The 16348-nt window shown below is 55.3% G+C and overlaps 1 protein-coding gene across 1 annotated transcript; it reads right to left on the bottom strand.

Moving 5' to 3' along the window:
- Positions 1 to 6720: 6720 nt before the first annotated feature.
- On the bottom strand, positions 6721 to 8914 carry LOC119093002 (GPI mannosyltransferase 1). The gene is made up of 3 exons (XM_037215896.1): positions 8909 to 8914; positions 8741 to 8842; positions 6721 to 8480 (listed from the first exon to the last, which is right to left on the bottom strand). The coding sequence occupies exons 1-3, from the start codon at positions 8912 to 8914 to the stop codon at positions 7182 to 7184; spliced, it is 1407 nt and encodes a 468-aa protein (XP_037071791.1). The 3' UTR covers positions 6721 to 7181.
- Between the last annotated feature and the right edge of the window lie 7434 nt (positions 8915 to 16348).

Raw genomic sequence — 16348 nt, 5'->3', positions numbered from 1 at the left:
GCTATAATTATTTCTGGCCATGCACTTTCCTTTGGAGTTTGGAGTTATTCAAATGTTGCGGATGCATTTGGAGCTTGTCGACCCCCTTCTCCTGCAAACCACCGTAAGCTTTGACCGTTACGTTCGGCAGAAATCGGCACCCCTTCGATTTCGCCCAAACGTGACGCACAGCTCGGCAATGACATCTCAAAAAGCCATCTGAACGGAGTTTGCCATGTATTTAGATGCCTAGCACTTAGAGGTCTTCGAAAGGTGAAATCGAACTATTTACGAAGTTGTGTTGCCCTAAATATGATTTTATTCGTCTTTGTATGACGAGTCCAGAAGTGTACGATTGGCCATCATTGTGTGCATAGGCATTGTGTGTATGGACGTTTATCGTTACCTGAAACAAAAATAGTCTGGAGGCCAACGCTTTCCGTACGACCCGAGGCCATGTTGCAACATCCAGAGGTCACGCTGTCTTGCATTTCCATTAATATTCGATATAGCTCATACCAATCGTTGATACAGCCAAAATCTTACGTTTTCATCACGTTCAAAGCGATGCAATAGATAATGACCTCCAGAGGTCATGATGATGCATTCCATTCCTGGGACCATCAAACGGTATCCACCTTGGCGTGTTCCGTGCCAAGATGCTGGTGCAGTGCGCATGCGCAGAGATACAATTCTCTTTCCTTGAGACTCCATTGCAGAGGCTCGGACAGCATATTCTGAGCGGTGATGGAGTTCAAGATAGATGGGTGACTGGGTGAGATACTTCGATCGAGTCCACCCGGTAAGGGATTGTACCTCGCACATGCAGCATAACCGAAATTGGCACCACTCTGTTGCCATCGTACAGCAGCTGCAAGGACAGCACAATTTGGAGTGAGCAGCCCTTGTTGTAACCCAGCAGTTTCGACCTTTGGCATACGGAATGCTTGCGATCCTGTGCACCCCTTTACAATTTGGGGAGTTTGAATTGGCGGCATCAACAGTTAGTCTCCTAACTTAACGCACAGCTCCTTTGGCACGAACGCCACCTACGCATAACAAGATTAAGGTGATCAGTGCCAAGATATGAGCTGCGTTCGCGTACATGATGCCGGTCTTGTGGTTCTCCGAATCACGGAGGCCATAGCTCAGAGACTCTAAATTTGTCGCACAGAGATATGCATACAAGACATCCAGTCATGCTCCATTCAATGCCGAAGTGCCAAAGATGCACGTGCAGTGCACGAGGCTATCGTTTTAGGCCATCGTCACGCCAGGATGTCGAGCGGTTTCAACCCGGTTTGGATTTATCTTTCAATTTCCAACATTCAATTGCTCTGCACCCTTTTGAATCGATGGACGGGCGCGATTCGTCTGCATTGTAGCCCATTCAGCATTTATGAGTTTGATCATTTGCAGATAAATGTCAATAAGCAGCAAACAGCGCGGACAATAGCAAACAAAAGAAAGAAAGAAAAACATCATCAGACGTCCGAAGATCCGACGAACGAATCATGATTGCCGCAATACCCATAATTATGTTTGAGTAGCTATTAGCAGCCCTAAGCGAGATGTGTTCTCATACTGGATACACAGCTGCTTTTGGTTGCAATTAAACGTTCGATGATGCCCTGATCATGACTTCCTAAAGTCTCGTGCATTCTAATTTGGAAAAGTCGAAAACAGTCCATAAACAAATGCATTGCTGGGCTCAGTTCATTACACTTTTGGTTTATAATGAAGTTTATTTTTACATGCGGACATACGAAAGCAACTTCTCAGTTGCACACCAAGAGCGTGAAAAGGGCTATTAAGTATAACAAGTCATAAAATCAAAATTTACAGAAAGGATATCTCTATTCCTTCTTCACGGTCATAACGGTTTTAACATCCAGGATTACATATCAGAAATATGTAAATGATCATTTGGCAACGACGCTCGTTGGGTGATAGCGCCGCCGCTTTATAAAATACTGGGCCAACATGAAACTTCTCCAATTACTTAGTGTAGGACGAGCGGGGTGTGTGGCCGCAAGCACAGGTTTTCAGCTCAACAATCCTGAGCGATTAAAATGTTGTAGCTGTCGTACTTTGTCTTCGGTAAGAACCGTTACGCTAAAACACTAACACTACGGAAATAAAGACATAACCACATAGCCGCCACCCAGAGTTCAGCTAAGGATAAGCTATGCAAAATTCCTACAACGCCTGCAGAAATATCATAAAAATATCGCGATATGCGTTTGCATAGCCCCGATTCCTCTACGTTGGCTGAGGTCATTTGCTCATCGTCAACAGCTTTTAGTTTATTTGTTATAGATAACCAGGCTACAATAAATGAACAGATATCGGGAAAACATATATTGGTGAACGATATCGAACATACAGATATCGAGTAAGGAACTTAGAGCACGTCTTAGAAGGGCTGGTCTCCATCGACAGAGGTCAGGGTAGGCCTGACTTTACCGTTGTCCCTATATCCTGTCTTCTATATCCTGTCCCTATCCCACCACCCCTGAGCTGCGTTATGTCTGTCATCGAGACGACTTTGTTAGTGCCCATCGAGCCTTGAAAACGCACCGTCCAGTTATTGTAAAGCAGACAATGGGTGGAAACGAGATGAAGCACATTAAACGCGCTATCCATATGCGGTGATATGGGGGATAATAGAATATGGTAAATAGAAGCGTACGACACGTGTTAGCTCAGCATAAAAAGGCAGAATGAAAAGGCTGCTATTTATAGGTCAAGGGAGGCATCGCCATTGTTCTTCTGGCTGAACGTTGACAATGGAACTCTGAAAGAATTATTGAGGAAACTTTAGTTGGAAATGAGGCTTATTTTTAACGTGAAATATCTAGATACGTGAAAATCTAGCGACAGCCTACTTCATCAGGACAATGCAAATACCACACATAGGTATAGCTGCCGCCGCGCACACCACTGAGGGCGCACCAGACGGCAGCGCGACGGCCCACTCCGGCGGCCGGTCTCTAACGGCTGGCCGGAACACCAGCGGTCCGCCTCACCTGACTCAAGCACGTGCCGCGACTGGGCGGTACCCACCGACCCTGGCTGTGACCGGAACACCAGCGGTCCGCCTCACCTGACTCAAACACGTGCCGCGACCGGGCGGCGCCCACCGACCCTGGCTGTGACCGGAACACCAGCGGTCCGCCTCACCTGACTCAAACACGTGCCGCGACCGGGCGGCGCCCACCGACCCTGGCTGTGACCGGAACACCAGCGGTCCGCCTCACCTGACTCAAACACGTGCCGCGACCGGGCGGTACCCACCGACCCTGGCTGTGACCGGAACACCAGCGGTCCGCCTCACCTGACTCAAACACGTGCCGCGACCGGGCGGCACCCACCGACCCTGGCTGTGACCGGAACACCAGCGACCAGCGGTCCGCCTCACCTGACCCAAACACGTGCCGCGACCGGGCGGCGCCCTCCGACTCTGGCTGTGACCGGAACACCAGCGGTCCGCCTCACCTGACTCAAACACGTGCCGCGACCGGGCGGCGCCCACCGACCCTGGCTGTGACCGGAACACCAGCGGTCCGCCTCACCTGACTCAAACACGTGACGCGGCCGGGCGGCGCCCACCGACCCTGGCTGTGACCGGAACACCAGCGGTCCGCCTCACCTGACTCAAACACGTACCGCGACCGGGCGGCGCCCACCGACCCTGGCTGTGACCGGAACACCAGCGGTCCGCCTCACCTGACTCAAACACGTGCCGCGACCGGGCGGCGCCCACTGACCCCGGCTGTGCCTCGGGACGAGTGGGCAGACGCGGCAGGAGCGGGCGCGGTCCTAGCTCGCCCCTCACCTCGTCACCCGCCCGACGCCGCTAACAGGATCACCTGAAGCCCTTGCCCTCAACGACGCAGCGACCGTCGCAAAAGGCTGACGGACGGCGACGGCGGTGTGGCAAGCCGTAGCCGACGTGCGGCTGGTAAGGTCGAGGAGGTCGAGTTATCGTTCGCCATTATTCAAGCTCTGACAGCATTTAAATAACTTGCGTGCAAGTCACTCACGTGACGGTTGTCAAAGAACGTTGTTCTGGCACTAAAATATACATACATCGAGGATTTTTCAATATCACTGAAACCTATAATCTATAATTCGTTCAGACAGATGAAGCCGGTTCAGACGACTTAAACAGATAGTCGGTATAGACTTAAGCGCACCACGGAAACCAGTGAACTCAGGGCCTCCCACCCAAACAATCCCGTGTGGAACATCACTGAGGGTGTATTCAGGGATGGATCCAGAACGCCACCACGTTAGGGAGCAAGGCAACGTCGGGTTGAGGGACAATGTCCAAAAATTCTCAGTTTCAAAAAGTCGTCGGACTTCGATTTTTTAACCCATGGAGTACTTCAAGAAACATTTTCCCTTGTAAAAGTTTCTTAGGACCCCCTACTTTCCTTGCTCTTGCTTCATCCTGAATCCTCACGACACCCGTTTGAACGGAGGCATGCTACATGTATCCCAGGTGCGCGTAGTTCTGCCTCACCGGTATCTACTCTCCTGCCTTCCTTAGCCCCGAGATGGTCACAACTGGCCAAAGGGACTCTAATACAAGCAACATAAACCGAGTTGCTTGGATCATCTTCGAAGACCAGGCGTGTATCACTTTTGAACAGTTTTGGCAATCTTGATGCGGCGGGGGTGGGTGAGGATGGGTGGGCGAGTCTAGCCGGCGCGCCCTTGGATGAGACTTTACCTGCATGCACCTTTTGCCACGATGGGGACATCCTGGACAGATGTGAGATATGTCCGCAATACATTTGCATTCGAGACGAGAAAAGACGAATCAGATTTATTTTCAAGTTGATCAACGAGTAGTCATATAATGCTCCATGCGTACAGCTCAAGAATCTGACAAAACTTGCACTTAGTTCAAGACATAAGCATTACAGAGTTCGTGCCAGTACATTCATTGAAACGAGCATTGCTATACGTCTGGGCGATCGGTTCCTCTACGCTCTTGGAGCCGTTGGAGACCCGTGGCTGCCGCTCGCTACAAGGCTTTTATACAACACACAACAGCTCAGAGTTTGCTGTCTTGGTACAGCCAGCACACCATTCAATTCATGACAAGCTAACACACTATTCAGCTCATGACCAGCTAAGGTGCCATTCAGGTTCATGACATAAGCTGAGCAGAGACACCGAAGAAAGTCAATTTTGCTCTGAATCTGGTAAAGTTGAACACATGTGACGCTTCAGGCTACGCCATATCGCCGGCCGCTGTCTACGCGCCGTCCGTCAGCGGCCGCCGCTGTCTGCGCGCCGTCCGTCAGCGGCCGCCGCTGTCTGCGTGCCATCCGTCATCGGCCGCCGCTGTCCGCGTGCCATCCGTCAGCGGCCGCCGCTGTCCGCGTGCCATCCGTCGCTGACCGCCGCTGTCTGCGTACCGTCCGTCGGCGGCCGCCGCTGTCTGCGTGCCGTCCGTCAGCGGTCGCCGCTGTCTGCGTGCCGTCCGGCAACGGCCGCCGCTGTCTGCGTGTCATCCGTCGGTAGCCGCCGCTGTCTGCGTGCCATCCGTCGGTGACCACAGCTGTCTGCGTGCCGTCCGTCAGCGGCCGCCGCTGTCTGTGTGCCGTCCGTCAGCGGTCGCCGCTGTCTGCGTGCTCTCCGTCACCGGCCGCCGCTGTCTGTGTGCTGTCCATCAGCGGCCGCCGCTGCCTGCCATCCGCCGTACCGACCCGGCTAGTTGACGCCCACCGTCGCGAGGTCGGTCTCCCTGACGGCCGTCCCCGAGCTGGCCCGTCTCCGGTGACCTGTCCAGATTATGCCGGGCGGCGGTCCGCGGCGATCGATGCCCGTCTGTCCCTCCCCTCTCTCCCTCCGCACCCGACGCGTCGTCACCCCGGCTTTCCTAAAGGAGCGGCTCGATGTTCCGGGGCGCTTGCGAGACAAGACAAAGCGGTTGGTGCATGGAAGCTGGTGCATGCGTGCTCAATGAAGCCCAGTGCATGCCGCGCACACTGTCACACAAACGCGCCGGCCTATCAGTGAGTCTCCGGCACCGCAGATGTCCGTCCAAGCCGCCGCATCTGCGAGCGCCATCTCATCCCGCACAGTCAGCCTCAGTGGCGCGGCCGCAGCCGCAACCGAGCGTCCTTCGAGTCGAACGCCGCCCGGCGCCGGCGGCAGGTAGCGTGATCGCCGTGCCAGACATAGACCGGCGTGTATTGATCGCGAGACGAGCACGTCCGGCTCAGACCGGCCCCCGTCGGCGGCAGCGGCTCAGCTCACGACCTGAGGGCCCCGCCGTGGTGCCGACGAGCACGTCCGGCTCAGACCGGCCCCCGTCGGCGGCAGCGGCGCAGCGCAGGACCTGAAGGCCCCGCTGTGGTGCCGACGAGCACGTCCGGTTCAGACCGACCCCCGTCGGCGGCAGCGGCTCAGCGCAGGACCTGAGGGCCCCGCCGTGGTGCCGACGAGCACGTCCGGCTCAGACCGGCCCCCGTCGGCGGCAGCGGCCCAGCGCAGGACCTGAGGGCCCCGCCGTGGCGCCGACGCCCAGCAGCCACACGCCATTTGATCCAGGGCGCGTCTCTCGGGCCTAGCGCCGTGTAGAAGCCGGTGGTTCTCTGGAGTTGGCCGCGGCCGAGAGCTGGCGCGCTGCGAAGTCCTGGCCATTTCATCTTAGTGCCTCGCTATATTTTTCTCGATAATTCATGCGGTGAATTATTGCTAACGAGTATAATGGAAACAATGTTGCATTCATTCCTTGTATTCTGCTCACGATACAGACTAATGGACTATCGGAGGACACATTCACACGACTGACAACACCTCGAGCCTAAAGGAGCCTAGCCGTGAAAATTAGCCGACACTCGTTTGGCATACAACTAGGGACGACCACGAGCCAATGCGCACCGACCTCCCAGTTTACCTGGAAGACAAGCCTTACCTATCCCATTTTAGCGACAACACGATTCTAGTCACAACACCATACCGCGTTATGCGGGGTGGGGATGGGTGTGGGAGATGGAAAGGGGCAAATCGATCGGCACACGTCCCCTGCAGGGTACCAGCATGGCGAGAAGTAGCCTTGACTAGTGGCCAGCGCTGTCCCCTCGGTCGTCTCTACGCGGCGCCACCGCTCTGCCACCATAGCCGCGCTCCCCAGCCACAGGCGAGGCGCACTAATCTTCGCTCTTCGGCGGCACCACGCCCTACTCCGGCGGGCGGCGAGCGCGGCCCGCCCTCTTCCTCTGCCGCGCCGCCTCGAGGGGAGCTGCCCCCTCCCGCCGCGGAGAGCCGTCCCGCCCGACGGCCGGCCGCGCCTTCGTCCCCGGCTCCCGACCGGACGGCGACGCCGGCGCTGCGACGTCGTACTTGCGCACCAGACGCGCCAGGATGCCGACGTTGGCGCAGAAGAAGGCGACGCTCTCGGCCCAGACGAGTCGGTGCACGCTGCGGCCCTCGAACTCTAGCAGGTAGGCCGGCAGTAGCCAGCACGCCTGCGCGAAATACCAGAGCGCAAGCAGCAGCGCACCCTCAGCCCACGAGGCAGACAGGCGCGGCAGCACCGGCGGAAGCAGGCTCAGGTACCACAGAAAGTACTGCGACGTGCACACCTTGTTGAACGTGACGAAGGCGTACGTCTGGCAGAAGGCGCAGAAGAGCAGGTGGCGCGGCCGGTGGAACTTGGCCGCCAGCGCGAGCACCAGCAACACCTGCGGCACAAACGTGACCAGCGCCAGCGCCCAGTGGCCTAGCTCGTCCGTCAGGTACAGCAGGTAGAAGAAGACGGAGAAGTTGTGCCGCACGTCACGCCGGGTCAGGTGGTACAAGTATGCCTCCTGCAGGAACTCGTCGCCATAGAGCAGCCAGCAGCCGGTTGTTAGCGCCGCGAACGTCACCAGCGCGCCACCGGCCAGCCGGAGGCGAGCGCCGTTGGGCAGCAGCCAGCGCCGCAGGCCGGGCCCGTCGGCCAGCGACCAGTAGAGCGCCGGCGCCAGCACAGCCGGGTATAGCTTGACGTGCACGGCCAGACCCAGCGCGGCGCCGGCCAGCAGCAGGAGGCGGCGCCGCGCAAGATACAGCGTGTACAGCACCAAACACAGCACCAGCGACTCGGCGTTGCCGCGTGAGCAGACGGTGATTGGCAGCGGGTTGTACCACCAGAGGGCGGCGCAGCACACGGCCACGCGCCGGCCGTGCCCCTCCAGCAGCACCAGCCGATGGATCAGCACGCCCACGACCACGTCCAGCGCCGAAAACAGAAGTTTGCCGAAGCTCCGACAGATGGTGGTGGGCAGCAGCGTCCAAGCAAGCAGCGGCGTGTAGCGGTAGGTGGCGCGTCGGTACGGACTCTGTCCGAGCGCCACGTACTGCGCCGCATCGGTGAACACGTGGTAGTCCACGTCCGTGTACGGCACGAGCATGACGCGATCCTGGTATTCACCATACGCAATGAACGCCAGCCGGATAAAAAAGGCGGCCGCCACGTGGTGTGACGTCCATATTGGCTGAGCGATCTCTTCAAACGTCAGATGCAGGCACGTCCACTCAGTGTGCAACCATTACCACCATCAGTTCCTGGCACACACGTCCCTCAACGACTAACCACGACCACAATTCGCCCTGCCACACACACTACACCTTCGCTACAACCGCTTCTCGCGACTACCAGCCCACACCACTACCGGGCACCGGCGGCTGCGGGCTTCCTGGCGGCCTCGGCGTCGGCGGCGGCGGCGGCGCAGTAGCGGCCGCCCTGCCGCCTCGCCGCGTCCTGCAGACACTGGCGGAACACGCCGAACTCGCGCTCGCACTCTCCTCGCCGCGCCTCGCCGTCCTTCAGCGCCACGCAGCGGGCGTAGGCGGCGCCCTCGGGGCCGCAGGCGGCCAGCAGGCGGGGGTAAGCTCGCAGGCGGGCGCGCGCCCTCCGCGCCGCATCCATGGTGGCCGGCGTCGCTCAACGCAGGTCGGACGGCGTCAGCGCCGGTCTCTCGCCGGCGCGAACGTAGCGCACGCCCTCCACCTGCTCCCGGAAGAAGATGTCGTAGATGGGCCGGCTCCAAAGGATCAGCAGCGACGAGCTGACGATGAGGGAGAACACCGTCTGTGGATGAGAGCGGTTCGGCGCGTGTGATGATGAGACCTAGCGGGCGGCACAGCTGGCGAAAACGGTACAGTACAAGGCATTTGACAACCCGCATATCAGCACCGCCAGCTACAAATTGAGGAGTTAAGATCTCGCGTGGGTCAAATAAACCCTAGTTCCCGGCCTGCCAAAGTACACAAACTAATGCTGTGAATGTAACCCTGACCTTGCGTTGCCAGACCTCTGCGACTGTACTTTGACCGAAGACAACCATGACCCCATTCTCGATCACACCCCGACAGGTGACTCATTGCGGAAAGGCAGGGCGCCAGGCTAGTGCAGGTTATCTTAACGTCTCAACAAAAGCCCGTGTGTGTTGACAGCCAGATAACACGCCGGCGACAAACCGCTGCGACGGAGTTGCCTGCCGCCGCAGTCGGGCCCCGGCGCACAGCACTTGAGCACGCTTACAGGACGGTAAAAAATCCGCAACTCCCGAACAAAGCAACGTAGAGCAATGAAACAAACACCAGGTGAATCGTCACATCGAGTAGCATCATGTGCGCCAACACTTTTAGACTAATGTAGAGTCGAAGGTATTCCCACTACGTCGCAGGGAGCTAATTAGACCGTGATAGGAGTGAAACGATGGCTATTTTAGCTGTACGTTTGCAAACTTTCTGACGGGTAAAATCAATGCCCTGGTACGCAACTGGGCGGCGGCCCGGATCAGCTGGGAGCCTGACCTCAGGCGGCGGCGCCGCTACCTCGACCCCACCACTGGTACAACACTGGTACAACACTGGGCGGCGGCCCGGGTCAGCTGGGAGCCTGACCTCAGGCGGCGGCGCCGCTACCTCGACCCCACCACTGGTACAACACTGGTACAACACTGGGCGGCGGCCCGGGTCAGCTGGGAGCCTGACCTCAGGCGGCGGCGCCGCTACCTCGACCCCACCACTGGTACAACACTGGGCGGCGGCCCGTGTCACCTGGGAGCCTGACATCAGGCGGCGGCCCGTGTCAGCTGGGAGCCTGACATCAGGCGGCGGCTGATATCAGGCAGCGACGCCGGTCACCTGGGAGCCTGACATCAGGCGGCGACGCCGGTCACTTGGGAGCCCAACATCAGGCGGCGGCACCGGTCAGCTGGGAGCCTGACAGCCGGTGGTGCCACCGACAGCCGGCGCCGCCACGATCCCACCATTGGCCTCCTGCCACCGGCGGCGCATCAGGTCTCACCTCATCCGCGATACGGTTCTGAATAGCGCTTCCAGCTGAGACCGCCCAGTCTCAACCACCTTAATCCGAGACGACCTCTGGCCATACCGGTTCAGTCCAAGTCACCGCCGGTATGCAGAACAATGGAGCTATTCTGTAGATGCCCCGACCGCCGCGACCTTATGTTGTTTATTTGCATTTGTTTCATGAAATGTTTTCCAGATGTGCAGCACGCACCGGGTGCCATCTGAGCACGGGCATCAAGAGCCAAAACGGAAGGCGTTCCACGCCCAAGGCGAAGACGGTGGCCACAATGCTATTTTCGGGGTGCGTTCGATCAAGCGGGCCGGCATAGGTGTCATGACGTGCCGAAGGTGTTGGACGGCCGGCGCCATTTCGCCATGGTGGATGGCCAAGTTGCTATGCGACGCCAGCCGATTCAGCGGGCAGGATCACTTAGATAAGCTTGGTTGGTCCAGATGACTGTGGTGCAGACGTTTCAAATGGTTACACGGGAAGGCAATGAATATGTGATGAAAGCATAGCATATCACATAGCGACTACGTACATGAATTTGCTTTACGCTAGGACATCGACTCAAGCGTTGTTTACGGGCAACGACAATGCCTGCTTTCAAGCCAACGGAGACGGCCAGCACCGCCGCAGGCCATGCGCTGACCGAAGGACATGTGGTGTGCTTCTGTGTCGCTGGCTGAGCCGTTTACGCCAGGCAAAACGATGGCTGTCCAGCGCTCATACGCACCCAAACCACTGACCGTTTTTAATGCTACCACAACATTGGTTCTGCGAAGTGGTAGGAAGCGAAGCGAACTAAGTGACTCAAAAGTATCTACAAATAGCAACAGTTCCCGAGCAGCCGGTCACCCACACAGAACGATCAAGTGATGCCGCCCGGTTGAAAAACAATATCAGCTTGAAATATTCCGCAACGCGAACGATGCAATCAGGGGTAATAAATGGAAGCTTGGTTCGGTCCTCTCCCTACGTCAGGACGTATCGTACCACGGTCACGTATGACATCATACAAGCCGGATGAAACCACCACCATACATCGCCCGCGCCGCGCCTACGCACCATGACGTGCCTGGACGGCCTGAGACCATTCTGTGCCTGGCCCGCCGGGCACCATGCTGTGTCCGGACCGCCAGACTCTATGGCGTGTCTCGACAACCTGACACGACGCCGTGTCTGGACTGCCTGACACCATGATGTGTCCGGACCGCCAGACACTATGGAGTGTCTGGACCGCCTGACACCATGCTGTGTCCGGCCCGCCAGACACTATGGCGTGTCTCGACAACCTGACACAATGCCATGTCTGGACCGCCTGGCACCATGCTGTGTCCGGAACGCCAGACACTATGGCGTATCTCGACAATCTGACACTATGTCGTGTCCGGACCGCCTGGCACCATGCTGTGCTCGGACCACCATACACCATGCTGTGTCCGGGCCGCCTGACACTATGGCGTGTCTGGACAACCTGACGCCATGCCGTGTCTGGACCGCCTGACACCGTTCGGTGCCAGGATCACTCGGCACCCTGTCGACTGTATCGTGCTTAAACTACACGACGCCGTGCCATGTCCGCACCGCTTCATATCAAGCGACGTCTGGACAGTTCCCACACAAAGTACCGAACGGAAAAAGTCTAATCGAAAAAAGTCGAAGGACAAAGAGTCGAAAGGGACAGAAGTCAACACGGTAATATATACGGACTAGTCAAAGAACATCATCGCCGAACGCCATCATTGTCGAAATGGTTTTAAACAGAAGAGTTATCAGAATTTCACGCCTGGCACCAGAGGTGGATAAAGCTGTGGCCACGTGGAAAGACAATTCGAACTTGATGGAATTGGATGGGACGCGAAGGGAGCAGGCGGGACCGTAGGAGACCAGAACACATCAGAGGGTACGAGGCGAGGACAGGCGAGATGGAGCCAGACGGATAAAACCGGACGAGACCAGATGGGACCAGATGGGACGGGACGGGATCGAACCGCATGACCCTGGACGGAACCACGCGTAACCGGGCGCGATCAGACAGCTTCAGATGGAACCAGGCGCGGTCGAAAGAAACAGCACGCCACAGGACAGGACCACAAGGAACGAGACGGAACCAGTCGAAACCAGACAAAACCGGACTGAACCGGACGGGACAGGACTGGACGGAGCATGATGCTATCGATGGGGTAAGACGGGGCCAGGGAAATGTTTAAAGGACCTTTTAGGAAAGCTGCTATCTAAAAGCCTAAATACAACGCCAAAATACAGGTTTTAGCTGTTTCGCACCAGCACCTGGTTCTCACGACATACACGGCGGCGCGCGGCTCCGGTATACCCGGCGCGTTACGTTGGGAGGGGGGGGGGGGATGGGCGGGGTCCGCCGGGCGGGCGCGGGACGTCGGAACGTATCTGTTGTACAACTGTGCCAGCAGTGAACCTGCGTAAGCATTATGCCACCCTAAAAACTCTCTCATTTTGTAGACCCGTTGCATATGCAAAATTTGCTGGTTGATGTCAGCGAGAAAGGAATCCCTATGGTTATTTGGCCAGTTGCGTACTTCCGCAAACTGAGTGTTGCAGGAGAAGGAAGAGGGTGTGACAGCGAAAAATGAGGTAACTTCCATTCAAAACGCCAACAAATGGGTTTTCCCGGGATCGATCCACTTTCCTCCCAAGGTTTAAGAGATCCGGAGGGGGGGGGGGGGGAGCCCGCAGCCCCCTCCAACCAACTGAATAGGAAACTTCATCCTCGTGCTTCATCCGTGAGTTCGCTACACTGAGTTGTCGACCTTTAAAGAGGGTGTTCCACATTTCTGTTGGTTTTGCTCCGAAACAGCCATTTTGAAGACCATTCGGTGCAGTTCACAGACCTGCCCTTCTCAAGACCTAGAACCTTCTAGTTACTGAGCTATATGACCGCGAAGATCTGCCGACTTTTTCGTGTACACTATTTCAAGGTCACCATCCATCCACACCACCATATGACGTCATTCAAACCCCGCCATTACATTTGCCATCCTGCAATCAGGGCCAAAACAAATACGCCTGTCACGTCGTTCACGTATGGCGTTTGTGAGCACAATTTCCAGATATAGATCCAGAGCCAGAGCACAATCCAGATCCAGAGCACAATCCAGATCCAGAGCACAATTTCCAGATATAAGGACTGTTAATTGGCTTTCAATTAATGTTGTGCAAGGTACGATGACGCGATCAAACAATGACATTTTGAAGGGCATAAGCACTGCACAGAGGCACTGTGTTGTCTAGAGCGGTTTTTTCCGCATCAAAGTACATCAACGCTTATAAGTGAGCTTATTTCGTCATATCTGATGCTTGTTTCAATATCTTCAAAGGTGCAACATAAAGACATAGAGCCATTTAGCCAACAAAGAGCCGCAAGGCCCCATCCAGGCTGGCCTATCTGAGGTTCCGTAAGCATCCTCGAAACTTATCTTGCTACTTGGCTGCATGAATTTAGCTACAAATGAGATCTATAGGCCGTTACAGCTTGTCCAAACGGGTTTTAAATGCTGCTAGAGAGAGACTTTCCACAGCTTTGTTCGTCAATCCATTCAAACGGATCACTACTCTTTGACTAAATGACATCCGACTCTTCCAAGTTCTACTTCTACGTTTTGCTAAATGGAACTGGTTTCCTCCATGTCTCGTCTAATTTCCAGTGCTCCATGTATATCTGCCTTATCTATCCCTATCAAAATCTTGAATACCACTATCAGATTTCCTCCAAGTCTACGATATTTCAGTGAATGCAGATCCGAGGCCCAAAGCCTATCCTTATATTTTATGCCGCCGATCCCAGTTATCATCCTAGTTGCTTTTCATTGTACTCTTTCCACACTATCGCTATTTTGGAGAAAATGGGGACCAGGCCTGTACACAATACTCTAGGTATGGTCTGACATAAGCCAAGCACATCTTTTTGACAACATTCGTACCCTTGTAGAGGACATTCTTGTTAATAAATCTTAGCATCCAAAGTGCCTTGCTCCTCGCAGCCCCACATGGCTTTTCGTCCTTTAAATCCCAATAAATTGCAACTCCTAAGACCTTTTTTCCTCAGTCTGGTCTATCTCCAGGCCTCTACTTTATAGCTAATGCCCTCGCTGCCAACAGCCTTAATGCACCACCTACAAACTGCAAAACTCAAGGCACAGATGTATCACCTTGCACTTGTAGTTTAATGACATCCGCCACAGAGAAGCCCATTTCACTAGCTCATTTAAGTCAAGCTGAATTTGGTTCACATGATAGGCATTTTTCGACAGCCCTACCAATATAACATCGGCAGCAAGTCCTAACACCTTACTACCTAATCCTATCTCAATATCATTCACAAAAACAATGAAGAGCAAAAGACCAAACACCGACCCCCGTGGAACCTCACTCTCTTCTAGTTTTCACTGAGATTTTGTGGCACTGAACACTTCTTTTTGTTTCTTGTCTAGCAGTCAAGCGCTTACCCAGGCAGGGATTTTCCCTCAGTGACATGCAATTTTACCTGATATGCACTAGCACTAGGCGTTTCAAGCTGTGTTCATGAGCATCACTGAACCATCATTATCACTCAGAAGTGTCACGTGGACTTCCTGCCGGCTCTTATCCCGCTGGATTTTCGTCTTTTTACCTTTTCTTATTTATCGCTGTCGACGCAAATCCCAGCAGACTTTCAGTACTGGGTCTTTTTACAACTTGACGTTTATACCTACGAACTTGTTGTCCTTAATTTTTTTTCTAATTCCACTTTAATCCACCGACTGTCTGTCCTGTGACGTTTACCCGATTCAACCTTTATGCCAGTCAACCTTTATCCCTATCGACTTTTCGGCAATCGACATTTTCCACTCGAGTTTTCTCCGGACGCCTGTCTGGACCGCTCGACAGCGTGACAGCGTGCCGAGCTCCAGCTGCCAGGCGTCATGCCCTTTCTCGAGCGCCAGACATGCACCAGGCACAATGGGGCGTGGGCCGCGTCTCAGAGGCCTCTGACACTCTCCAGACGTGACGGCAAATACATGTGGCGTGATCTCCACGGGCCTCGCCAGGCCATGTCTTTCAAGCCAGACCCGCTCGTGCCGGCAGTCTGGCGTTAATAAACCTAGATACGGGCACGCTCTGCAACCAAACACGAGGGCCACAGACGTGATAGCAGGATAGCATCGTTGTTCGGGCTATGACAGCCTTTACATGTATACATGCATGCATACATACACGTCACACCCACACCCACACACATGCACACATGCCCGCACATACGCACAAACGCACCCACACATGCACGCACCCCCCAACACGCACGGACGCACGCACGGACGCACGCGCACACACACACACACGCACACACACACACACACACACACACACACACACACACACACACACACACACACACACACACACACACACACACACACACACACACACACACACACACACACACACACACACACACACACACACACACACACACACACACACACACACACACACACACACACACACATCAACACACACACATCCACATCCACATCCACATCCACATCCACATCCACATCCACATCCACATCCACATCCACATCCACATCCACATCCACATCCACGTCCACACCCACACCCACACCCACACCCACACCCACACCCACACACACCCACACCCACACACTGGCAGCCGACAGACACCCCGCGCTGGGACGGAATGTCGCTTCAGCCCTTGGCCGGAAACAAAAATGTGCCACCTGTGTTTCACACATGGGACCACTTGTCCGGAAAAGGTAAGAGGACCCACTGGTGTTCACAAGTGGATCGAAATGCAGTCAAAAACGAAAAAGGCCGCTTTCCGTTTATCGAAGAACATCCTTCCTTTTGCAGACAAAAATGTGTAACAAATTACATAGAAATATTGATCATGCGCGCCTGAAATCTTACTAACAAGAACAGCTATGGCCGAGATGGCAGTTTTCATAAAACCGAACAGCGTTGGCCGTGCAGATAACAGCAGTCAACCTGTGCAGGCACCTCCGC

The sequence above is a fragment of the Pollicipes pollicipes genome, unplaced genomic scaffold, assembly GCF_011947565.3.
Source record: "Pollicipes pollicipes isolate AB1234 unplaced genomic scaffold, Ppol_2.1 Scaffold_3805;HRSCAF=4461_pilon_pilon_pilon, whole genome shotgun sequence".
NCBI classification, from domain to species: domain Eukaryota; kingdom Metazoa; phylum Arthropoda; class Thecostraca; order Pollicipedomorpha; family Pollicipedidae; genus Pollicipes; species Pollicipes pollicipes.
This window is presented reverse-complemented; position numbering and strand designations above follow the sequence as displayed.

Excerpts from the sequence above, each read along its gene's own strand:
- LOC119093002 (XM_037215896.1), bottom strand. Across the intron at positions 8,481-8,740 it reads GCCAGTGTCTGCAGGACGCG|CCAATATGGACGTCACACCA; the intron begins GCGAGGCGGCAG and ends GAGATCGCTCAG.